The sequence below is a fragment of the Tamandua tetradactyla genome, chromosome 14 (genome assembly GCF_023851605.1).
Source record: "Tamandua tetradactyla isolate mTamTet1 chromosome 14, mTamTet1.pri, whole genome shotgun sequence".
NCBI lineage: Eukaryota > Metazoa > Chordata > Mammalia > Pilosa > Myrmecophagidae > Tamandua > Tamandua tetradactyla.
Genome location: NC_135340.1, coordinates 83,558,907 through 83,584,504, shown reverse-complemented (window position 1 = coordinate 83,584,504; position 25,598 = coordinate 83,558,907). Strand labels below are relative to the sequence as shown.

Genomic DNA, 25,598 nt, shown 5'->3' with positions numbered 1-25,598 from the left:
AGGTCGTAATATTCACCTGCAAGAAGCACAGCCAAAATCAGAGACAAGTATAAAAGAAGGATATAAATAATAATTCAATGAAAAAAATGCTATAACAAAGAAATACAGAATGTGTTAGGGGACAAATAGAAGGGGAATTCCTAACTCAGACTGAAGGTTGTAAAGTTAGGGAATAAAGGCTCAGATTTTGGCACTGGTGTTAAGTAGGAAATGACCAGCAGAGCTAACTAAGCAGAAAAGGTAGAGAAACATGGTCAAGGATGAAGGGACAGCATGCACATAAGGACCAAGGGTAAGAAAGTACAGAGTGTCTGAATAAATGCAACAAGGCAGTGGCTATGTCTCTAAAGGAGAGTGTGAATCCAGGGGGGCACATGAGGTAAGAAAGGCACCACTGCTCAGGCAGAGGCCTCCCAGACCATGCTAAGGCATTGGACGCTGTCTTAAAGGTAACAGCAGCCACTGGAGAATTTTAAACAGACTGATGTCATGGCGGGACCTGAATTTTAGGAAAATCATTTTGGGGGTAACAGAGAAGATACGGGAGTAAGTACAGGAGTTTGGGAAAAGGATTTTACCATAGTCCAGGTTAGAAATGATGCAGATGTAAAACAATGACGATGTGGAAATACAGAGAAGGGGATGGATTCAGAGCTAGCAAGAAGGTCAAGACTTGGTAATTGTTTAAAGGAGTAAGGGGCAATAATAAGTGGAGGCTAAGACCTAGATTTTTCCATTAGACTATTTCTCCAGACTATCGATTGTTGCTTGAAAAAGAGAATACAGAGGAGGAAAAAGTGTTTGGAAGGGAATGAGGGTTAGACATTGGGGAGTCACATTTAATAGGCATTTGGTAACATGGGTCTGAAGCTCAGAAGACAGAAGTAGAACATATGGGTATTAAATCATTATTAGCTTCAAGGAACGAAAGCCCAGAGTATGAATGTAATTACCCATGGAAGATAGAAAGTGAGAAGGAAAGAGGGCAGAGGGTAGAATCCTGCTGAAAACTCACATAAAAGGGTAGGGAGAGGAAGAATTTGAAAGGAGAATTATTCTCAATGTTCAAGGCTGGCTAGAGAGGCAGAATTAAAATTAATATAGAATGTTATGTCATAGAAACTAAGGAAAGAAATAGGTTCAAGGCAACAGTGTTAAAAGCCAAACAGAAGTTAAGCAAGAGAAGACTGAAAATGATTTGGCAATCAGAAGACTGTTGGGAACTTCTGCCTGAGCAGTTTCAGGGGAGTGATAGGGTTTGGCTTAGAAGGAACTAAATAGGGGGAGGGTATAAATAAGAGTGGCTTTAGTATGAGAGAATTTCAAGTTTGTTTACATGCTTATGGAAATGCCAGGGGAGACCACTGCCAGAGAAAACCTCAGTGTCCATGTGGATGGCTGATGCATCACCTTAGCCTCATGGTTCGATACCTCCCCCAACCCCTATTCCTTCACTCACTCTGACAGCATACTCTTGACCTTGCTGTCATTATACTGATCATTTTTCTCCCAATCTACCATTTTCCTTCTGGCTAAACTTTTTTCCCTAATCAACTAGAAGGAATTACAAATTGAGAGAAAAATGAAAGACTAGAGGCCCAATGGTCTAAAAGAGAGTAGGCAGAAAGTCTGTGAAAAGAAGGAGAACTATATGAAACTGCAGTCAGAGAGAGGAATATAGACGATTAGGACTTCAGAGGTGATGCAGTTCTGGGTCGTACACTCCCCATGGAATACAGATACCAAAATTGCTCTGAATCATGGATGGACTTAAGGTATACTTTAATTATTAAATTGCTTACCTTTGATACAAGTTTTTTATAGCAGTTGGCCTGATTGGCAGCTGAAAAATATGTTGCTCATTAAGAGGATTTTGTTTATAATATTTAATGCAGGATCTAAAAAAAAAAAAAGGAATCTCTTTTGGAAAAAAAGAGCCATGTGGAGATAAAGTAGTGCAATGCTCACAAGGAAAACAACTTGAGTACCACTAACAACAATAACAGTAAAAGAATCACTTAAGGACCACAAACGTTAAAACAAAAATCAACTTCCTTCCTAAAACTTAGGTTATGTTTTTTTTCTTGGAAAGGAAATCCCACTCACTTTTCAAAAGTTAAAAATAAAAGAATTTCTCATAAATATGTTAAAATTTAAGTTAAGCCCAAATAAAGGCTTAAGTAGGGAGAAAAGAGGTATTAGAAAAAGAAAAACAGGAAGGCAAAAGAAAGAGAAAGTCATAGCTTCCATGGTTTTCAGAGTCTAGGGAATAGATTCTGGAAACAACAACAATTTAAAAATTTTCCCTTTACAATTAAGGTAAATTCTGATTTGGGGGTAAAGGCAATGGTACATTTTATTCTACAGGGGGAAAAAAAGTCCAGTCCTTCCACTTGGTAGTTCACTTATTCCCAGTTTGAGGCCAGGTGAATACACATAAGACACCAGAAGTTCACGTATGAAGATTATTCCAAACTTCTAGGCAGATTGATGAGTAGAATACCCAGATTTAAACAATGCTATTCCAGATTGGTAATAATATTTGATCCCATTAAATTACCATACAGATGGCTGGCTGGCAATGATTAGTTTGCCCCAAACTTGTATAATGAAAGGAGAAGGAAACTAAGATTTATTATGTACCCATTAAGTGCCAGGTACTTTATACACATTGCATCATTTAATCTCACAACAAACTCATGAGGTTATTAAATTCATTTTATATATGAAGAAACATGATTGAGGAGTCAGTGAAAGGTACCTTGTTAAGGCAGCTAGAAAGTGTACAGCCAGGTGTCAGACCTGACTCCTACTGAATGTCTTTCCTTCCCATGACATTGACTTAGAACCATTCTGCTACTATGAAGACAGGCATACAGGCTCTATCCTGACATGTAATATAAGCTATACATACTTTGGATGCAACTATTTCAGAACTGAATACACTTTCATATAAGTAAACAACAGGGAAATACTTACTGTGTTAAAGAAAAGAGGAGTTCATGTTGAAGTTGAATGAAAAGCATACAACTGACTAATATTTCTAAAATATGGTGGAGTTTTTGAACACGATTAACCTGTTCTTGTATATCTACTGATGGAGAAATGAAGTATTCCTGGAATATAAAAGGAATAAGCAAAACAAGGAGTTAAAGGAGGAAGAATAAAGCTGGGCCTGCTAAACCTAAGTCAGATAGATGCTTGATAACAGAGGGGAAAAAAAAAACCAGAAGGGAGCTAAATAAAATTTACCACTTTTCAATACTATTCTTCAATTCAATTAAAAGAAGACGTCACCGAGAATATTTTAAGCAAACCATTAAATGTTTTTCCTCGTAAAGGCAAATCACAGAAGTTTCACCAAGAAGGCCCAAGTGGTTAACTAACAGTACTTCCCCACCCCCACACCCACCAAGTTCTCCAGATGGAATGAATAGCAAATCCACAAGACAATTCTTTACCCTTTCCGGGTTGATGGAAATATCCACCTCTAAAAACAAAGCAAATCTGAAATACCAAGAAATTAATTGAGTGTACTGAGAAGCTTCCACTCATATATATTACTAGTAAACTGATACAGCCCTTTGGAAAGGTAACTTGGCAGTATATGTCAAAAATCATAAAAATGCTCAGGCCTTCTAACCCTATTTCTTAGAACCCATCCTGTGGAAATAATCCATGGTAAATGTGGTAGACAAAATTCTAAGATGGCCCCCAAGACTCCCACCCCTTAGGATATAAACTTCGTATAATCCTTTCCTCTTGACTGATGTCAGCACCTGTGAATACAATGGGAAATTACTCCCATGATATGCCATGATAATCAATGAATTTTTTTTTCAGTTGGCCAAAAGGGAGATCATCTTGAGCAGCCTGACCTAATCAGGCAAACCTTTTGAAAGAAGATGAAACATTAGAGCTGTTCTCCTGCTGCTGCCTCTGAAGAAACAAATTGTCATATTATGGAGAGGGCCACATGGCAAGGACCTAAGGAGTGACTTTCAAGAGATGAGAGTGGTCCCTTGTCTCCAACTAGCAAGAAAACAGAGACCTTAGTCATAGAGCCACAAGGAAATGAATTTTACCACCAACAAATAAGGGAGAGCTGAAGCAGATCTCTCCCTTGCCAAGCCTCCAAATAAGGTTGCAGCCAGCTGACACCTTGATTTCAGCCTTGTGAGACTCTGAACAGAGAACTTAGCTAAAATGTGAACTCCTGATCCCTGAACACTGTGAGATTATAGTGTTCTTTAAAGCTAAATTAGTAATCATTTGCTATGTAACAAAAGAAAACTAATGCATACAGGTAAGGGAAAAGCCATGGTCAACCCAACTAAGAGCAAAGGCAGGGAGATTCATGGATTATCGTAAATCATAGTTTAAAGGAAGCTAGGTAAAATGTGATAAAACTAATTTAATGTAAACTCATTTATAATTAAATCCAAAATATATGGACATGTTTATTGTTTACAAAGCTTATTCCAAACTGAAAATAATACAAGAAGAAAAATAGGCATACTCCCAGGAAGAGAATATCTTGACACAGGCCCACTCACCATTGGCCTGTGAATATGTTACATTTATAGGAAAAGGAATTAAGGTTGTAAATCAGTTGACTTTAAAATAGGGATTTTCCTGGATTATGCAGATGGACCCAATCTAATCACATGACCTCTTAAAATCAGAAAAGGAAGGCAGAAGAGTCAGAAAGATGCAACATCAGAAGGTCCTAACCAGTCACTGCTGGCACTGAACATGGAGGAATGAGGCCATAAGTCAATGAATGGCATGGTCTTTAGAAAATTGAGAATGACCCTCAGTAGAGAGCCAGTAAGAAAATGGAGACTTTAGTTCTACAATCTCAAGGAACTGAATTCTGCCAACAATAAAATGAGCAGGAAATTATTTCTCCCAATAGCCTCCAGACAAGAAAGCAGCCTGTTGACATCTTGATTTTAGTCTAATGAGACCTGTACTGGCCTTTTGACTTACAGAACTGTAAAATAATAAATTTGTTTTGCATTGAGCCAGTAAATGTTAGGCAATTTGTAATGGAAGCAACAGAAAATTAAACTAAAATCACCTGCACCAGAATCATCTGTGGAAGAGCCAGTTTGTTAAAAAATACATATTCTTGAGCCCTAGACCTATTGATATCCCAGGAATTAGCATTTAAACAAGTCTTCAAGGTGATTCTCAAAGTCTAAGAAGGACTATTCTTTGGGCAGCCTATAAAAAACATGTGGGGGGCGGGCCATGGTGGCTCAACAGGCAGAGTTCTCGCCTGCCATGCCAGAGACCCAGGTTCAATTTCCAATGCCTGCCCATGCAAAAACAAACAAACAAACAAACAAAATTAAAAACCATGAAATGACTTGAGGGAAATTCACAAAAATAAAAGGATTCATATTTGGGTGATGAGGTTATGGGTGTATTTGTCCTGTATTCTAACTTGCAAAAATGTTATTACATTTCTAAGTTTTAAAAACATAAAAAAACACCAGAGCACCCCCATCTGGGCCATCTAATACTACTTTTTTTCTCCTAGCAAGAGCATGCTTTCATTAAAAATACATACCCTTAATGAAATATTTAAAATTTGAATAGCAAAAGTTAAACCTCCAAAGAATCCAGTTTTATCTAACTTTACACAATAGACATAGCTAGAGATTTTCTCTTTATTATATGAGATACATGACAAACAAGTTGATAATTGTGGCAGTTTGACACTATTATGTACCCCCAAAAAGCCATGCTTTAATCCTGATCCAATCTTGTGGTAGCAACTATTTCTTTTAATTCTGATTCAAAACTGTAGAGCAGGGTGGTGCAACAGTGGCTCAGTGGCAGAATTCTCGCCTGCCACGCCGGAAACCTGGGTTCGATTCCCGGTGCCTGCCCATGCAAAAAAAAAAACCGTAGGGCAGAAACTTCAGATTGGATTATCTCTGTGAAGGCATGGCGTGCCCTACTAATGGATTAGATGGAGATATGGCTGCTCATTCAAGGTGGGTCTTGATTAGTTTACTAGAGTCCTTTAAAAGAGGAAACATTCTGGAGAAAGCTCAGAGCAAATGCAGATGCTTGGAGAACAGCTGCTTCAGAGCTAACAGAAACAGGGATGTTTGGGGATACCAGGAGTGCTGACAGAGAGAGCAGATGCCTAGACACGGGCAGAGAGCCCAGCAGACATTGCCATGTGCCTTCCCATGAGCTGAGCCAAGGGAAGCCAAGAGATGAAAGCCAACCCCTAAAAAGCAAAGTGAGGAACCCCCACAGAAATAGAGGCTGAAAGCAAAAGAGCCCAGGGGCAAGGGACCAGCCACGTGCCTTCCTAGCTGACAGAGGGATTTCAGACGGCATAAGCCTTTCCTGAGTGAAGGTAACTTTTTGTTGGTGCCTTAATTTGGACATTTTCTTGGCCTTAGAACTGTAAACTTTTAACTATTAAATTCCCTTTATAAAAGCCTTCCATTTTGGGTATATTACATTCTGGCAGCTTAATAAACTAGTATAGTAACACAGATTCATTTTCAAAAGGACCTTCCGATGAATGTCAAGGGTCCGTTCAGAAACTGATCTCTTAAACTTCTGAAGTAACAGGACAATGTTATAAGAAAGCTCATAATATTGACTCTGGGTCTCAGAACTATCTTTTGAATAAATATATTTAAAACATGCTTAAATTCTTTGAAAAGTATCTAAGCATTCTTTTGGAAATTACTTTCCAAAAATGTAAAATGTAAATGTACATTTACACATTACATTCAAGTGTAAATGTAGGCCCTTTTAGGGCCTATCTAAGAAAGATACCTCAATACCAATATTTTGATTCCCTAAACATTCTAGATAAATGAGATTTGTGTTAGTACATTGGCTTGAGCAGGATACAACTGTATGTCAGTATCACAAATTAATAAAGAATGAGAACTGATATTGAATGATCTGCATTTTTTTACTGTCTTCTACACTATAGTTAAGGGCACAGACTGTCTTATTTATGCTTCCTAGAAACTAGGAAAGAGGCTGTCATACAATGCGCTTAATAATTATATGCAGAATGTTTGAATTAAAGAAGTATCAACTTTAGAATAAGAAAAAATAAACTCACCAAATGATTCAAAGATGCAAGTTCCTGACCTATTAAGAAAAAACACACACGCAAATCAGTTTAGGCACTGTCTACAACATGTTAAGGAATTTAAGTAAAATTTTTCATAGTTCATACATGAAAGAGATAATCAAGCTAAATACTCTTTGAAAACAACCAAATTTTCTGGTAGAGCACAACATAAATATATATGAGTATTTATTCTGAAAATGATCACAGCTTGCCCCTAATAAAAACCAAGTGTGGGGCATCAAAAAAAGCAGCTCATGAAGTCCAGACAACAGAACAGTGTGGAAGTAATGGTCATTTTGCCACTGGGAAGAGATGGCCTCACCCGTACTGGTGGTGGTTAGCAAGATGACATCTCATGAATGAGTTTGGGCTTAAAAAAAGGGCAGCCCATAAAAGGGTTTTTATTTACTGCATTCACCTCAGAAACTCGAAATGTTTGAACTAAAAAAAAAAGAAAGAAAGAAAACATTGTAGTTATCTATAATCCAATCTCTTTATAAAGAAGAAACTAAAACCCAGAGAGTAAAAATGCTTGACTCATAGAGAACCAAGCAACCAGCACTACAAATGACTAGAAACAAGTAGAAAGATAAAAGAGAGTATCCATAGCTGACAACTGGTGTATTTTTAAAATTTTTTGAGGTGGGAAAGAGACTCACCTATGAAAAAGCTGATATAATCTTTCTTTATTTTGTCCAAACCAATTTCCAAAAGCATCTGAACTGGAATAGTCCCAATTAAAGAAACTGAGTCCATGGGTCCATGATAAGACTGATGAATTAGCTTACATAGTAAACTGCGACTCCCACTATGGAGCTAGAAATAAGACAATTTTACAACACTGTAAATTAAAACATACAGAAATCAATAAGCAAAAAAGAAATAAAATGCATTAACTACAAGCTAAAAATTTTAAGTCTAAATTCTTAGTCTCCAGACAATATAAACCAAACAAAAGCCCCCAAGTTACAAACATGTCAGTTTCTAAAATGCCACTCCTAACATCATTTAAGTCCAAAGCAACTAAAAAGGGTTCAAATTTGTCACCCCCAGATACAATTTCACCAAAGAGAAGTAAGATTTTGAAACTTTTAAACTAGAATGTCTTTTCTTCTTCCTGTTGATTTAAGTGCTACTGGACATCTTTTCCCAAAATTGAACACCTTTATCGATACTGGAAATCTGCGGAGGCAGGAAAGCTCTCTCTCCTTCAATGGTCCAACCATGTCTCATAAAACTCTTTTTTGGCTACAATATCCCCAACATACCAACAAGACAATTTGTAAATTAAGAAGAACCACAAACTTATAGATCTAACATGTATTCCAAATATTAAATGATTCATTTTAAACATACATAAAATATTTGTCATTTTCTCACTTACTCTTTCTATTATCACTTTAATTTTCATCATAACCATATAATTATTTTAAACTATTTTCCTTTTTTTTGCATACTGTACTTGGTGAGGTTCTTTATAAACATTTCACAAACACAACAAATTCTCTAGAAAAAAATCAATGGACAGGGCTAAAATGCCTAGAATTACTAGCACTCGGTCAGAGACAGCGCTGGCACGTCTTAGTTCTGCAGTGAGCATTTGTTCATGCCTATGAAGGTTTCTAGGTTTTACAATCATGAATTGGTAGCCATATCATTTAAAATAATTCCTATTATATGAAGAATCTTTTGTTTAGCTTTTTACTTAGATTTTCCTTGATTATAAAATATAAATTTATTGTGGAAAATCTGTCAGGTCCAGAAATGTATAATGAAGTTGGAAAACAGAATTTATAATCCTACCACCAGAGATGACTGCTATTAATACTTTACCATATTTGTTCCCAGGCTTTTCTCCCCAAAGTTTACATCTTTTATAGAATTGTGTATATCCCTTTTTTTTTTTTAACAAAACCCTATAAGTATTTTGCCACATCATTAAAACTAGTTAGCATCTTTTTAAACAACTATTACATGTGTCACTATGTGGATATAGCATTATTTACATAGCCATTCCATTAACAGTGGGAATTTAGGTCATTTACAATTTTTTGTTACTAAATGATGCAGTGATGAATATTCTGGTATATAAAATTTTGTTTCTGTTTATGTGCTTAGGGTAGATCCTAGCAAGAGTTAGGAGTTCAAAGGGCATTTTGAGGTTCTCAATACATGTTACTGAAATTGCGTTCTAGAAAGTGTGCCAATTTGTATTCTCATCAGAATATATATATCTGTATACGAGAATTTTCAATCATAATAATGGTAACAATAATAAGAGTAGTTGCTTACATATCCTAAGCCCTTAACTATGAGCTAAGCACAAGGTGCTTCATAGGAATTAAATTATTTAATCTTGTGTCCTTAACTACCACATTACTCCATGCTGCAGGAATAAAGGCTCTAACACACACTATTAAACCTACCCATGGCTGTATATCACCACACTGCAGACTCTGGATGACCAGTGTGAAACACTTCACCAAGTCTTGATATGAAATCACACCTTGGAAAACAAGTCAGTCTAATATTATTTTCCTGGATTTATGTAGAACAAATATGTCATTAATCCTAAGGATATACAAATGAAGTAGAAGATAAATATCTGTACTGTATACATGGGAAAGGGAAAAGAATTTAAAAAACATAAAGATAAAAGTACAGAAGATAAATATCTGTACTTTATAGATAGGGAAGAGGAAAGAATTTAAAGAATGTAAAAAAATGATTAAATGCATTTTCTTTTACTGATGGCCCACTACAATGTCTCATTAGATCTTATTTATTTTTATTTATTTTATTATTATTTATTTTTTTGCCTGGGCAGGCACCGGGAATCAAACCCTGGTCTCCAGCAAGGCAGGTGAGTATTCTGCCACTGAGCCACCATCAACTGCCCTAAATGCATTTTTAAAGCAAGAAATCAAACTCAGATTACTACAAAATAAACACACCTAATAAAATATTAAGGAACATCTTTTCCTTTATCTAAGAATTACAATGTCAATAATGTACACGTTTTGGTTCATATAAATATCACATAAAACCGCCTAAGTCTATTCTCAAAAAGTCAGGAGAAAAAATAGATGGTATGAATTGCCTTGTCTTACTACAGTTCTTGAGAAGAATGTGCCAATGAATTATGAGAAATAAATATGATACAATAAGAACCAGACTTCCAAACAAGGCTAATAGTACACATTATATTCTTATTTCCAAAAGACTTATAAATAAAAATAAGAAATAATAGGAATAATTTTATTTTATTATCACAATGGACACCTACTACTGCACATTTTGCACCACAGCTGCTCAGCAAAATCCAGATCACCACGTACTGTGAAAAGACACTCAATGGAATGATCAACTGCAGCAGTGTCATGCTTCACTGTCTGAAACAGAAGTAAACTTCAAGGAATACTCAGTTTATTAAAAAAAAAAGTAAAATAAGATCAGTAAACTTCCAAATGTTGCTCTGAAAAATGTGGATCCATCAACACACACAAAGAAAGATGTATACAAAATTGTTTTCTAAAACTTCATTCATTAGTGAGGAAATACAGTGAAAAACTGGACTTTTAAAAAATTGCTTTAAAATTATGGTACCTAAAAGCAACCATTCAACTTTCCTTCCATGCAAAAATACTGATTAAATTGCCTTTGTCTCCATTTTCCTACCTGTCAAATGAGAGCATATCTAACTTAATTTTATAGCACCATCTTATGGCATATTAACCTACCATCTTATAGCATATTAATGTACTATAGTAAGGACACAGCAAAACTATCTTAGTGTACATTAACATTCATTTCTATTTCTCTACAATCTAGCAACTTATAATATAAATGTGTTAGTTCTCTTTAAAAATATTTAGTAGTTCTGAAGAGAAGCAATCACCAGTGCTGACATTAAAGACCAACAAAAAACTACATAGTTTTTTAAATATAGAGCTCCATTTAATTTCATGCTTGTTGTTCCCCAATTATTTCCTCTGTATTTTCTGTCCTTCTTAACCACAAAGCTACGTGGGCTGTACTAGATCCATCTGAAATAGTACAACATGAAGGATAATGGTACAATCAAAATTTTAAAGGTATTTCATTGTACATAGCTAACTGATAATAATCACTTACCTCTATGTCTTTTTTTGCAGAATCACCAAATCCATCCAGTTTATTTAAGTCTAGAAAGTGGCAAGAACTTATTAACTCCATTTAATTTTCGGCTTTCTAACTTATTTCCATCCTATCCTATTTTCAAATGGCAAATGGGGAGTGTAGAAGTATATCTGCGGATTTTATGCAAATTAATTAACTCTCCAATAGAGGTAATAAAAGCTACTCATCAGGTAGGGGGAGGTGAGGATTAACTGAGGTAACATGACAGTCCCTGAATACAATGTTGGGCACCTAGTATATGAGTATATACTCCATTCCCTTCTATAATCTCAAACATTGTTCTATGTAAAATTTAAATTAAATTTTAAAAGTACTTGGAACTTTACTATTAGCACTTCAGAACCAAAGCTGGTCCACCCTCCTCCATGATGGACCTCATAAGCTTTATATATACCCTATGCAAAAAGAAAACTAAACCTAAAAATACCATTTATATTTAAATTTCCAAGTATACATTCTCAATTAAAACAAACAATTTACGAAGATGAGTTAGGAAAACAAACACCATTAAGAAATTCCTGCACAAGTTCAACAGCAGATTTTACTTCCAGAGGCTCGGGCCATTCAGTTATACCAGTCCTTAAACCATCAGCCAAAACCTATGGGAGGATAAAAACAAAATAAAACAAAACAAAAAACTTGTTAGCAGCAAACATATTTTAATCACTATGGATGCATTTAATAATATTAACTATGGTAACATTTCCTGAGTGTTTATCACATGCCAGGCACTGCTCTACGTGCTTTATACTTATTTGCTATTTAAACCTCACAAAAATTCTATGAGGCAGATATTACTACTATCCCATTTCATTGAGGCTAGGAGGTTAAGTAACTTGCCCAAGGTCACACAATTAGTAACCAACAGTAATTACTTATTGACAGGGTATACATGCAGCAGTATGACTCTGAACTAGGATGCCAGGAACACAGGTGCTACAGATGGCTCACGACTAATGATACCGGGCCTTTCTTGAAGATGCTTGTGATTATGGTTAAGACAGACAGAAAATACAGAGGAAATAATTGGGGAACTACAAGCATGAAATTGAATGGAACTCTCTATAAAAATAAACATGTAACATCTAAACAAAAATAAAGGGATTTTGATAGGCTATAATAGCTAGGAATACAATGTGAAACTTCAGCTGCAATTTAAATAAGGGAAGGATTGGCTACAGAGCAGGGAAGGGGCATGGGATAAGATAAAGAGGGTAGAATGACCCCAACTTGGGTGGAGCAAAAAACCGAGGGAACAGTGAGAAATAAGATTAGAAGGAAATGGGTTAGATCATCAAGAGATTTTAAAAACTGTTGTTTTCATAGAGAAGACAACAGCCACTTAATTTTTTTGGAAAATGGCATGGTAACATGATTCTTGTTTCAAAAGGACCCCACAATGGATTTCAATGAAGAGAGAAATGACAATATTTCTCAGCAGGATTGATATTTCCCCACCCCTACCCCAAGGGGGTCTTTGGAAAACATGAGGATAATTTTTGGGCAAGTTATCACAGTAACTTCGATGGGGGAGTACTTTGGGCATTTAGTTTGGTGGGGGCCAATGACGCTAAACATCTTGCAATATATACAATGGCCCCAAGCCACAAATAAAGGTCCTACCCAAAATTTTAATAATACTCCAGTTGAGAAAGACTGAATGATCATTAGATTCAGGAGGGATGTGATGAGGGCTTCAACTAGGAAGGAAAGAGTGAGAGACTGCAAAGGAAAAAAATAAAACAAATTATTCCATACAGTATATGTGTGTGTTGGAACAGGTTGGAGGTAGGGATATACATAGAATTAAAAAAAGAAAAAATCCTGCCCATTTATAAAATATAGGAATTGAACTCAGGAATTGGCCACATGCACATCTAAGATTCTGTGAATTTAAATGCAAGGTTGTAACATATTATGAACTTTTGAGTCAGAGATAGACACATATTTGAATCAAAGCTCTTCCACTTATCAGATGTTGTCACTTCAGGCAAAATAAATGAACCATCTAACACCATGCTTCATACACAGTAGAATGAATGGCAGCTGCTAGATGTAGTAGTAAGTGGCGGAGGTGGTGACAGAAATTGCAGTTCTTACAAAAATAAAATATAAGGTTTCTAGCCTAGGAAATTGAATGAAAAGTGGATCCACAGACAAAAATGGGGGGACTTTCTAGGTGATCTAGTCTGAAGAAAATAAGCAAGTTTCAACTTGGGCATATTAGGTTTGAGGCAAAGTTATTTGGTGGCTGTTGGAAAGACAGATAACGATAGTATCAGCTCAAAGTTGGGAGTCTGGAATTTACACAAAAGTATTAACCAAATCACTGAAATTAGATAAGCTCTCTACAGGTGTGTGGAGCGAGGGGCAGAAACGTGAGAGCCCAAGTATGATGGAAGACCATGACAAGTGAAAGAGGAGCTTTCAAGAAAATGAGAAAAGGGACAAAGGTAAAAAAAAAAAGTAAAACAGAATAGGAGATAGTACATGCAGTGAGTTAAAGATGTCCAGGTAGGGAGTTCAGTGGGATGCAAGAATAAGCTTAAAAAAAAAAAAAAGGCAGCAATAAACACATGAAAAGATGCCTAACATCGTTTTAGCAATCACTGTAATGCAAATAAAATCCATAAGATACCACTTCACACCCACTAGAATGGTTTATAATAAAAAGACAATATTAAGAATGGACAAGGATATAAAGAAATTGGATCTTTCATACATAACTGGTGGGAATGTTAAAAGGTGCAGCCACTTACGGAAAGTTTGTCAGTGCTTCAAAAGGTTAAACATAGAGTAGCCAAATGACGTGGGAATTTCACTCCTAGTTATGTAACCAAGAGATGTGAAACTATATATCCACACAAAACTTCTACATAATTGTTTGTAGCAGCATTAGTCATAATAACCAAAAAAGTAGAAATGATCCAAAGTCCATCATCTGATGAACAGATAAATAAAATGTGGTATAACCATGCAATGATATTTTATTTAGATGTAAAAAAGGAATGAAGTACTGACACATGCTTCAAAATGAATGAACGTCACAAATACTATGCTAAGTAAAAGAAGCCAGGCATCAAAGACTACATATTTTATGATTCCATTTATATGAATGTCCAGAACAGGAAAACTATAGAGGTAGAAAGTATATTAGCTGTTGCTAGGGGTGAGTGGGTGGGAAGGGACAGCTAATAGAACACAGGTTTTCTTTCTGGGGTGATGAAAATGTTCTAAAATTGACTGCAGCTACAGCTGTACAACTCTGTACATATACTAAAAACCACTGAAGTGCAGACTTAAAATAAGTGAATTTTATGGGATATAATTTGCATTTCAATAAAGCTGTGTAAGAAGAAAGAAGAAGGGCAATGGTTGGATCATAACTGGATTTATAAACTAGGCTAACGTGGAATTTCTGCGGCATTAAAATGAAGCACCCTCTTGAAATTCAATTGCCAAATGGAACTAAAATTACCGAAACTTAAAACTTTTAAAACACATGTTAATTAATCTTTAGCTTCAATCAAAACAGAAGTTATTAACAATCAGATTATATATACATTTGGAATATACTGGCAAGCTGACCCACATGGACAGAAGGAACCCATCATGTGAATAAAACCCAAACACTCCAGCAGACAGGATGGAAGAACTGTAGCTATTAACTATCTAACCTATGCTCCCTTGAATTATAAGGGCAAATACCATATGGTAAAATTAAACTGCCCAAATTGCAAGAATAATTAATATATAACATTTTAAAATGCTTATTGCAAAATATAGCATATATACAAAGAAGATAAAAAGCAATCATTCTCAAAGTACACTTCAACAAGTCGTTACAGAACACATGTCAGAGTTTGTTATGGATTACCATTCCACTATTTCAGATTTTTCCTTCTAGCTGCTCCAAAACACTGGAGGCTAGAATAACAATAGTGATCCAGCAGTCATACTCATTTGTTAAATCCTATTTTCTGTTATAACTCCTCCTTCTCCTTTGATCCTTCTCAATGTATAGGGAGATCTTTAGGCATGCCTCTTCTGACTTTTTCATATTGAGAAGGGGTGTTGACACTAAAGGAGAGGGGGGTATAATTAGTTGATAATCTTGGAGAGGCTGGTCTCTCTGGGTTTCAGGATTTATGGCCTAGGAATCCTCTGGAAATTATAGGGTTCCAGGAAAGCAAATTTAGTACATGAAACTTCAGATAGTCTCAGTTCGAATCCCAGATGGTCTTAGGAGTCACAGGAGTGATATTGGTTGGGTTTTGCAAAACATGGCAATTAGCACTATCTAACTGAAATTAGTGCATAAGAGTAGCCTCCAGAATAGCCTCTTGATTCTATTTGATCTTTCTTAGCCACTGATGTCTTTTTTCCCCCCTTTTGGTCAGGAATGCATCATCAATCCCATGGTATCAGGGCGAGGCTAATTCCCAGGAGTCACAACCCATGTTGTCAGGGAGACTTTCAGCCTTGAACATCATGTTCCACATAGTGGGGAGGGTAATGATTTTCCTTGCAGAATTGTGCTGATAAAGAGAGGGGCAATCCTGAGTAACAAAAGATATTTCCTGGAAGCAACTCTTAGGCCTCCTTTTAGGTAGTCTTAGCTTCTTCACTACAGAAATAAGTTTCATAAGGGCAAGCCTCAAAATTAAGGCGTTGGCCTATTTTCTTGGGAGTCACCAATGGCTCGAGAAGGTACCCAGGGTTTGCCATATGGAAAAAAGTTTAAGAGTCCTTTTTTTTTTTTTTCTTCAGACTTCAAGGGACTCTACCAGTATATAGTATGAGATGTATTCAGCAATTACATTAAACTATAAGAATGGCAAGGCCTTATTCCCGTTCCGAACTTCAGGATTTTGGGTTGATTTAGATTGTGTGTAACAGAACTTAGGTTCTAGACACAATAAACCTTTCTGCCTTTGGTCTTATATAGTAGGTGAAAGTCTAGAGCACATACACTATCATCTTTTATCCTGTATTCTGATTTACTTTAATCCCAGACAAATTGGCTTTCTTTTTATCTCTGAGGCCTGATCTCTTTCAATTATTTTAACTGTTACTGTATGTAGCTATGCTAACCTTCAGGGGTGCAGCACTCCATTTTTGGGTCTTAGGTGTCGCAGAGCTACTCAAAGTTCAGGAAAATACCAGCTGATACACACACAGCTCAGGGTTTCAGAATCCAGAAATACACTTACAACTTCAGACTAGGTGTGGCTCCTGTAAGGGCTTACAATCTAGGCTCCAATTTTCTTATAATTTTGGAGAGAGACCTTAGCTGGAAGGTTTTCTCATTCAGGATCTTAAATATATCATAACACTGCCTTATTGCCTCCATGGTTGCCTGACGAGTAGTTCAAACTCAGTCTTACGTGTTTTCCCTTATATGTAGTATATCGCTTTTCTCGCGCTGCTTTCAAGACTTTCTGCTTCTGTTTAACACGTGACAGTTTATTATGTGTCTTGAAGTAGGCCTATTTGGATTTATTCTATTTGGAGCTCATCAGGGCTCTCTGAGATGCATATTTATGTCTCTTATAAGGACATTTTTTCTGATTATATCTTTAACTAATCTTCCTAGCCCTTTACTCTTCTCTTCTCCTTCTGGGACACCGATGATTCTTACATTTCTGAGCCTCTTGTTGCCTATCATTTCCCTAAGATCCAGTTCCATTTTTTTCATCTTTCCTGCCTTTTGTTCTTTTTTGTGCTCTACTTCAATAATTCTTCTAGTTCACTTATTCTTCCTTCTGCTTTTTTGAATCTGCTACCATGTGTCTCTAGTACATTTCTAATTTGGTCTATTTATTATATCTTTCGTCTCTGTGAGAGGTGCCATCTTTCTATTTCATCTTTCAAATTCTTCTTTATGCTTTTCCAGTGTCTTCCTGATATCTTTTGTTTCCTTATAAATAACCTTGAGTGGTTACTCAGTCCCCTCCAGTGTTTTGATTCAGCTGTTTGGATGGGTCATTTTTGCTGGCTCTTCACATGCTTTATGATTTTCTGTTGTGTTTGGGGCATCTGATTATTTCCTTCTCATCTAAAGTTTTGTATTTACATGATTTTGCAATGAAGGTTCCCTTTTGCACTTGGTTTGTCAATGACTCCCAGCCAAACCTGGTTCTTGGAAAACTAAATATCAAGCTTCCCTACGATCTGGCAATACTACTACTTGGTATATACCCAGAAGAGCTGAAAGCACTGACACAAACAGACATTTACACAGATGTTCACAGCAGCATTATTCACAATTGCCAAAAGATGGAAACAATCCAAGTGTCCATCCACACACTAGTGGATAAACAAAATGGAAGATACATATGATTGAATTTATGCAGTAGTAAGATAAAATGAGATCATGAAGCATACGACAAATGGATGAACCATGGGATGTAATGCTGAGTGAAATAAGCCAAACACAAACGGACAGATACTGTATGATTTCACAATTATGACCTTGGTAAACTCAAAGCTTATAATATGGAATATAGGGGATCTAGAGATACACCGAAGCTAGAGATGGGTTGTTCTAGTTTGTAAAAGCTGCCAGAATGTAATACACCAGAAACAGAATGGCTTTTAAAAAGGGAATTTATTAAGTTGCAAGTTTACAGTTCTAACTTTACAGTTCTAAGCCTGTAAAAATGTCCAAACTAAGGCATCCAGGAAAGACACCTTGATTCAAGAAAGGTCAATGGGTCCAGAACACCTCTGTCAGCTGGAAAGGCACATGGCGATGTCTGCTGGGGTCTCTTTCTTCTCGTTTCAAACATCTTCCCTGGGGCATTTTCTTTCATCATATCCAAAAGTCTCTGATTGTGTGGGTTTTGTTGGCTTTGTGGGCCCTCTTAAGCTTTTTCTAAAAGTGGTTCCCTCTTAAAGGGCTCCAGTAAGCAACCCCACCTTGAACAGGTAGAGATACATCAATATGGAAACAATATAAAAGATCCCATCTAGCAACGCTGAATGAGGATCAAAGGACATGGCTTTTCTGGGGTACATAATAGTTTCAAACTGGCACATGGGTGAACCATTAGCTGATGAGGTTGAACTTAAATGTAAGGGAATGGATAGGAGTAAAGGCAGTTCATTAGTGGGTTTATAAGCAATATTGGTATGTTGAAGGTAAACAGGATTGAAAGAAGGTTGTATGGAGCCATGTATCCCAGCAATTAACACTAAAAATATAAATAAACTCTTGCATAAACAACTTCAAAGGTTTGAATCTTGTACAAAGAGTCGATAACAGAGAGATATTGGGGAAAACTACTATTGCATGCTATGGTCTATATTTAACAGGAAGACATCAACATTACCACAGCAATACCAGGGGTAAAAAGTTGTGGAGGAAGGACAAGAGCTATGGGGAAGTTTGGATTTTCTATCTAGTGAGGGTGGTATTAGTCATTTTTCTCTTTGGAGTAATGAAAATTGTCTAAAATTGAGAATGTTGATGATTGTACAACTTAGTGAGGATAATGTGAGACGTGGATTGTTGGCTTTGGACACTGTATTATTAGGGTTCTCTAGAGAAACAGAATCAATAGGAACACTCGCAAATACAAAATTTATAAAAATGTCTCATGTGGGAACGCAGAATCTAAAATCCGCAGGGCAGGCCGTGAAGCCAACTATTCCAATGCAGGGTCTGGATGAAGTCCACAGGAGAGGCTCACCAGTCAAAGCAGGAAGAGAGCCTGTCTCTTCTGAATCCTCCTTAAAAGGCTTCCAGTGATTAGATAAAGCATCACTCATTGCAGAAGACACTCCCTTTGGCTGATTACAAATGGAATCAGCTGTGGATACAGCTGATGTGATCATGATTTAATTCTATGAAATGTCCTCATTGCAACAGACAGGCTAGCACATGCCCAACCAGACAACAGATACCACCACTTGGCCAAGTTGACACATGAACCTGATCATGACAGACATCTCTGATCAGTCAGAGATTACTGACTGAGAAGTAAAATGGCAAACTGTGGTGTATACATAATGATGGAAGATTGTGCGGTTATAGAAAGGAGTGAAGTCATAAGGCATGCAATGAGGTGAATGAACCTTCAGAACATTATGTGGTGCAAAATAAGCCAGAAACAAACATACGAATAGTGTATGGTCTCTTTTAGAAAATATTTATAAGAAAATGTGGGGTTAGGTTGTAAGCTTTTATCACAGTCACATTTAGTCTGGAGCTGTAAATGTTATTTCTAGATCTAGAGATGCTGTGCTGTGTATGTATAACCTGGAATCTCCCTGGAACTTTGGCTACCTGTGTGACACCTAAGACTCAGAATTGGAGTTCTGCAACTCTGAAAGTCAGCACTGGACATACAATAACTGTTAAAGGAACTGAAAAAGAGATCAGTCTTCAATCAGAGATAAGAAAGAAGCCAACTGGGTCAGGACTAAGGTAAATAAAAATAAAGGGGTAAGGATGACATTGTCTGCAGTTTAGAACTTCACTTACTGTATGAGCCCAAAGGCAGGAATGTTTATTTTGTCCCAAACCTAAATTTTCTGTAGCACATATCTAACTCAACCTGTCTGGACAGCTCACTTAAACAACCCAAACACATGGAGCCCAGGATGGGAATGAGGGCTTGTAATTTTGTACAGTTTAATGTAAAACCCGATATATCCCAGAGTATGTTGGGCAGATAATTAAAAAGTATTGGCCTTCTGATCAAAAGGGGGAAAAGAAATGCAACAAATAAGTTATCAGTGGCTAAGAGAGTTCAAATAGAGTCAAGAGGCTATTCTGGAGGATACTCTTATGTGAGCTTCAGCTAGATATTACTAATTACCATGGGCTGCCAAACCCTAACCAAAACCAATCCTGTTAACCCTAAGGAACACCTAGGGCTCTATCTGAGATTGTACAAAGGTTTCACGTACTAAGATTACTTTCCAGAAACATATAATCTCCAGATAGATTCCTAGACCAGATAAATCCTGAAACCCAGAGGGGCCAGTCTCTCCAAGAACATGAACTAGTTTCATCTCATACTGTTGATACCCCTTTTCAATATGAAAAAGTTAGAATGGGCATAGCCCAAATATCCCTAAAGACTGGGAGAAGGATCAAAGGAGAAGGAGGAGTTAAAACAGAGAAGTTGGGATTTAACAAATGAGTATGACTACTGAATCGTTACATTGCTATTTCTTTTTAATCTCCAGTGACTTGGAGCAGCTAGAAGGAAAAACCTGAAACTGTGGAACTATAACCCATACCAAACTTTGAAATCTGTTCTGTTATTACGTGTTAAACTGTACTTTGAAAACTATTGCTTTTTTTATATTATATTTCACATCAATCAATCCATCAGTAAATATGATAAAAACATATGGAAAAAATAAATTTAAACAAAAAAACCCTGAGCTGATAGGAGTTTGACAGACTGCACTTACCACTTCTTCCCAGCAGGTGACACTCCTGAGGCACTCCTTCCCTCAGGCCTGCCCCTCCCCAACTGCAGTGGCTAGCTGGGAAGATGGTGCTCCCAGTGGGGAGAGCTGATCCTAGCGCTGGAGATGGCAGCGCCTGGCACTTGGTGGATCCACCATTCACCACACCCCATGGGACAGCTATCTGTCACTGGTGGGGGTCACAGCCTAACAGACTCACCCTGCTCTCCCTGTCCAATCTCCCAGCCTCTCTCCTCCCTATGAAATATTAAAGACCCTCTTTGATCATTCACCGCCAGCGATTACAGTCCCGGTTGTTTTTTCCCCATTACCTATCTCGCTCTATGGAGCCTACTCTACTCCACCATATTCCTGGAAGTCATAAATATATAACGATTGAAACAAATTTTGAAGAACAGAAAACTAAATATAAATTAGCAAACATTTTTATGATAACACAAAATTTAATGGAAATTAAAATTCCAGAAAAATACTCACAAGGAGAAATTTCAGTTCTCTGTGAAGATGATTCAGAGGACTTCTGGGTTCTCCAGATTCCACTTTAATATTCTAAAAAGTTCTCAAAGTATGTCAGTTTTCACCGGTAATCCCACCTTCTATACATAAGGGTCACAGTTACTTGCATTTCAAACTACCCACACATTAAAATGCATGTTTTATAAAGTGCCAGTGAATTGAAGATTCAGTCGATACTTAATTAAAAACATCCTACCCAGAGATACCAATGAGCTACCCCAAGCTAACAGAGTAATTTACCCCAAGCTAAATTCAGGTCGTGGCACTCTCTATATATACCACAAAACAATCGGACCTACAGGTAACCACTGCTCTCTTTTATGCTCTCCTACCCTTTATCACTGAATTTACAAGATGACAAGGTAGGGGAAATATAAATAACTACATTGTAAGACTTGATGATAAACTTGGCATTATCAAACATCAAAAAGAAAATCCCCCAAATAAATCTATCAGACTCTTCGCAACTAAATCAAGTGTACTGTCCTAGCCAGAGTTAAAAGTTTAAGAAACCTAAGACCATTTAAAATAAATAAATAAATAAATAAGGAAAGTAAAAGAAGAAAGTCAATGCCAATTACAAGAGAAAAAAAACATAAAGAATGTAATTGTCCATAATCTTACCACCCCAGGGAAACCACTATTAACAGAAAAGCACATTTCTGTGCCAGCTTCTTTCTAGACATGTTGAAAAAACATAGTTGAGGTCATACTGTATATACTATTTTGTACTTTTTCCCTTTTTTGCTTAATAATGAGCATTTCCTATTATTATTAAAGTTACTTTAATACTTGATTTTAAAAAGACTATATAATTTCCTCATATGAAAATCTATTTAACAATTCCTCTAATATGGAACAGTCAGGTCTTATCTTTAATACTTGGAAACACAGAATATCTTTGTATACAAATTTTTGCTAGCAATTTTTTTTTCTTTTCTTTTTTTTTTCCCCCCAGAAAAATGGTTTTGTCTCTTAGGTTTTGCTAGCAATTTTGATTAATTTCTTAAAATAGATTCCTAGAAATGTAAACAAAGAGTGCAATGGCATAATATTATGAAGATTCTTTTTTGTGTTGTCAATATCTGCAGTCTTTCAAGAACAGGGGAGACAATAAGTTACTTTGATGATTCGACCTAATTCCCCATTCAAGAGACTTTATCATCAATCACAGGAAAACTCTTAATTTATTCAATGATAGGCCTCTGCACACCTGAGAGACCAACATCCTAGTAAAACCTCCACTGGCTGCCCTGATGAGATCTGAGGGGCAAACCAAGCCTTTCAGAGTTGTCCAGCTTCACACCCAATAAATGCTGGGGCTGAAATAGGCACCACCAGCACCTAGCAAGTAAACGAACATTTAGGGGCCTCATTAACAAAGAAAAAGTAGGGTCTGCTCCTACCAGGTTTGCAGTTGAAGAGAGTGGAGGAATTTGAAGAATTTCATCCACAGGATTCCAAGAAATATCCAAAGTGATTGCTGTTTGTGATGTGGAAACTGTGTCATCCAACACAGTCGACTTAAAGAGTTCATACCGGGCAAAGCCCCTGGTTGTTACCTGAAAGGAGTACATTCAACAGACCATTTAGACTTGCCTTTTCACAGTTAGGGGCCACTACAGAACTACTTTTGTTTTTGTTCTAAAAGGAAGAAAATCATAATACATTTGTCTCAAATGTAAAAATAAGACAATTCTTTTTAACCACAAAGGTTAGCTAACAGGCAAGAAAATATACATTTTAATATTAGCCATTTTTTGATATGAAAAATATAAACATTTTGGTACTACAGAAAACACCTAGTCATATTTCACTCATAATTGGAGTGATGAAACCTTTAAACCAAGATGGAGGCTGGTTAACAGTTTGAAGAAAATAATATGAGAAGAGAAATACTCACAGTAGACAAATGGTGTCTTTTCTTGTGTGAATTCTTTAGGTCTTCAAGATTTACAGAATAATTTTTATCAACTATAGTATAGGAAAGAAAAAAAATTTAAGTATAATTCAAAATTTCATTTCTAGAGAAAAACAGAAAAATACAATCCTCAAATTCTGAGGGTACCAAAACCCAACAGTAATAATTGATGAAATTAAATTTTAAATCACAGATGAATAAAATGTTTAGAAAAGAATTAAAGTGGAACACAGTTCAATATCACCAAAAATAATTCAATGCCTACTGAGATTGGAATTATATTTGTAATTATATTGTTTCCTATTCTCCAGTGAAATTTTCCAAAAATACATATATACAAATCAAATCAAACCCAAACATAAAAACAGGTGTACACTGATACTCTCTCAAACCTTAGGAGTCCCAAGTTAATAAGCCAAGGTATCAATCTTGAGTCTTGCTCTTAAGAAACTTACTTTTGTAGCGGAGAAGCTAAGCCTACTTATAATTATGCCTCAAAGTTACTTCCAGAGAACGCTTTTGTTGCTCAGATGTGGCCTCTCTCTCTCTAATCACAACTCTGCCAAGTAACCCATTACCCTCCCCACTATGTGGGACACAACATCCAGGGGTGTGAGTCTCCCTGGCAATGTGGGACATGGTTTCCAATGATGAACCTAGCCCTGGCACTATGGGATTGACAATGCTTTCCTGACCAAAAGGGGGAAAGAAATATAACAAAATAAGGTATCAGTGGCTAAGAAAGTTCAAATAGAGTCAAGAGGCTATTATGGAGGCAACTCTTATTTGTTAATTGCCAAGGTTTATCAAACCCCAACCAACATCATTCCTGTTACCCTTAGAGAACACCCAGGGCTCTATCTGAGATCCTACAAAAGTTGAATGCACTAAGTTGTAGGTTTCAGAAACCTACAACCTCCAGATAGGTTCCTAGGCCAGATAAGTCATGAAACCCAGAGATGCCAGTCTCTCCAAGAACACCAACAAGTTTCATCCCCCTATCCATATTGTTGACATCCTTTTTTAAAGTAAAAAAAGTTAGAATTGGCATAACCCAAATATCCCTAAAAATTGGAAGAAGGATCAAAGGAGAAGGAGGAGTTATAACAGAGAAGTTGGGATTTAACAAATGAGTATGACCACTGAATCGTTACATTGCTATTTCTTTTTAGTCTTCAGTGTCTTAGAACAGCTAGAAGGAAAAATCTGAAATTGTGGAACTGTAACCCATATTAAACGTTGAAATTTGTTCTATAACTACTTGATAAAATGTGCTTTGACATTTATTGCTTTTTTATATTACATTATATGTCACAATAAAAAAATGCTAAAAAAAATACAGAAAAACAGGTATAAAGGCCATCCAGGCTTTTGAGGATCAGCATCTGATATTTCTGGAATACCTCCTCCATGCTGCAAATTATAGACTGGAGTAGATTCATAGTAATTGATGCAAGTTCCACTGTGTACAGTTCCCTCTTAACAATACCAATTTTCAGTAAAAATCACAAAACAAAACATTAAAAAATAAATACATTAGTAAATGCATTAAATATATATATGAAGAGTGAGCTCTCTCACCTTTACAACTGACTGCATAGAGGATAATTCCTGTAATGCTGTTATTTGTTGTCACAAGCTCAGCTCCTAGCCAACAAGTACCTTCAGGATCTGAACTGTCACATCTTACCCAAAGAGGAGGAAGGACAATAAGTGGCCGATTAATCTTCAAATGGGTCATATTAGGATTGTGGACCATGGTGTAAAGTCCAATTAACTGCCTTGAAAACAAGAGTAAAAAGAGTAAGAGTAAGAAGAATAAATTATAGACAGGCATTGCCGTTAAGCACTTCTGTAATCTGTTAAGAGTTTTCTTTTCCAGAGATATCAAGAAGGGTCTCACAGAAACAAAAAAATTTGGAAATTGAATTGCAAAATGTTCCACCAAGCAAAAAGACAGAAGGGCACATCAGACAGATCAAGATACACCCATCAAAAAGTGAAAATGTGACAGAATCAGGATCAGAACACTACAAACAAGGAGTTCAATATAACAAAGGTAGGGGCTTCAGTGTGAGTGGGAGTAGAGTATGAGATCACGCTAAAGAAAGAAGTAGAAGCCAATAAGCAAGTAAAAGATGTTCAATATAATTAGTCCTTGGGATACTTAAGGACATTTTAATATGGACTATGACTTAGACAATATTATAACAATGTCAGATTTCCAGATTTTGATCATTATTCTCCAGTCATATAAGAGAATGACCTTGTTCTTAGGAAATACATGGTGATGTATTTAGGGGTAAGGGGTATAGTGTTTCCAACTTACTGTCAATGCTTCATTTTAAAAAAAGTGAGTGTGCACATATGCAGGAGGTGGGGGGTGACAAAAGGGAAAGGAGTGATAAAGAG

General features: G+C 36.5%; 1 protein-coding gene across 2 annotated transcripts in view; it reads right to left on the bottom strand.

Annotated features, from left to right (window-relative positions):
* ZWILCH (zwilch kinetochore protein) overlaps positions 1-25,598 on the bottom strand; it is a 57,504-nt gene that overhangs the window by 5,640 nt on the left and 26,266 nt on the right. For both annotated transcript variants that reach the window (XM_077128284.1, XM_077128283.1), the window contains exons 5-16: positions 24,768-24,967; positions 23,169-23,239; positions 22,672-22,827; positions 21,227-21,298; positions 11,808-11,901; positions 11,258-11,307; positions 10,410-10,515; positions 9,550-9,629; positions 7,783-7,939; positions 7,112-7,140; positions 2,980-3,116; positions 1,803-1,898 (exon numbers count right to left, since the gene is read on the bottom strand). In XM_077128284.1, the coding sequence (XP_076984399.1) occupies positions 1,803-1,898; positions 2,980-3,116; positions 7,112-7,140; positions 7,783-7,939; positions 9,550-9,629; positions 10,410-10,515; positions 11,258-11,307; positions 11,808-11,901; positions 21,227-21,298; positions 22,672-22,827; positions 23,169-23,239; positions 24,768-24,967 (1,248 nt within the window). The remainder of the gene's footprint in view (positions 1-1,802; positions 1,899-2,979; positions 3,117-7,111; positions 7,141-7,782; positions 7,940-9,549; positions 9,630-10,409; positions 10,516-11,257; positions 11,308-11,807; positions 11,902-21,226; positions 21,299-22,671; positions 22,828-23,168; positions 23,240-24,767; positions 24,968-25,598) is intronic.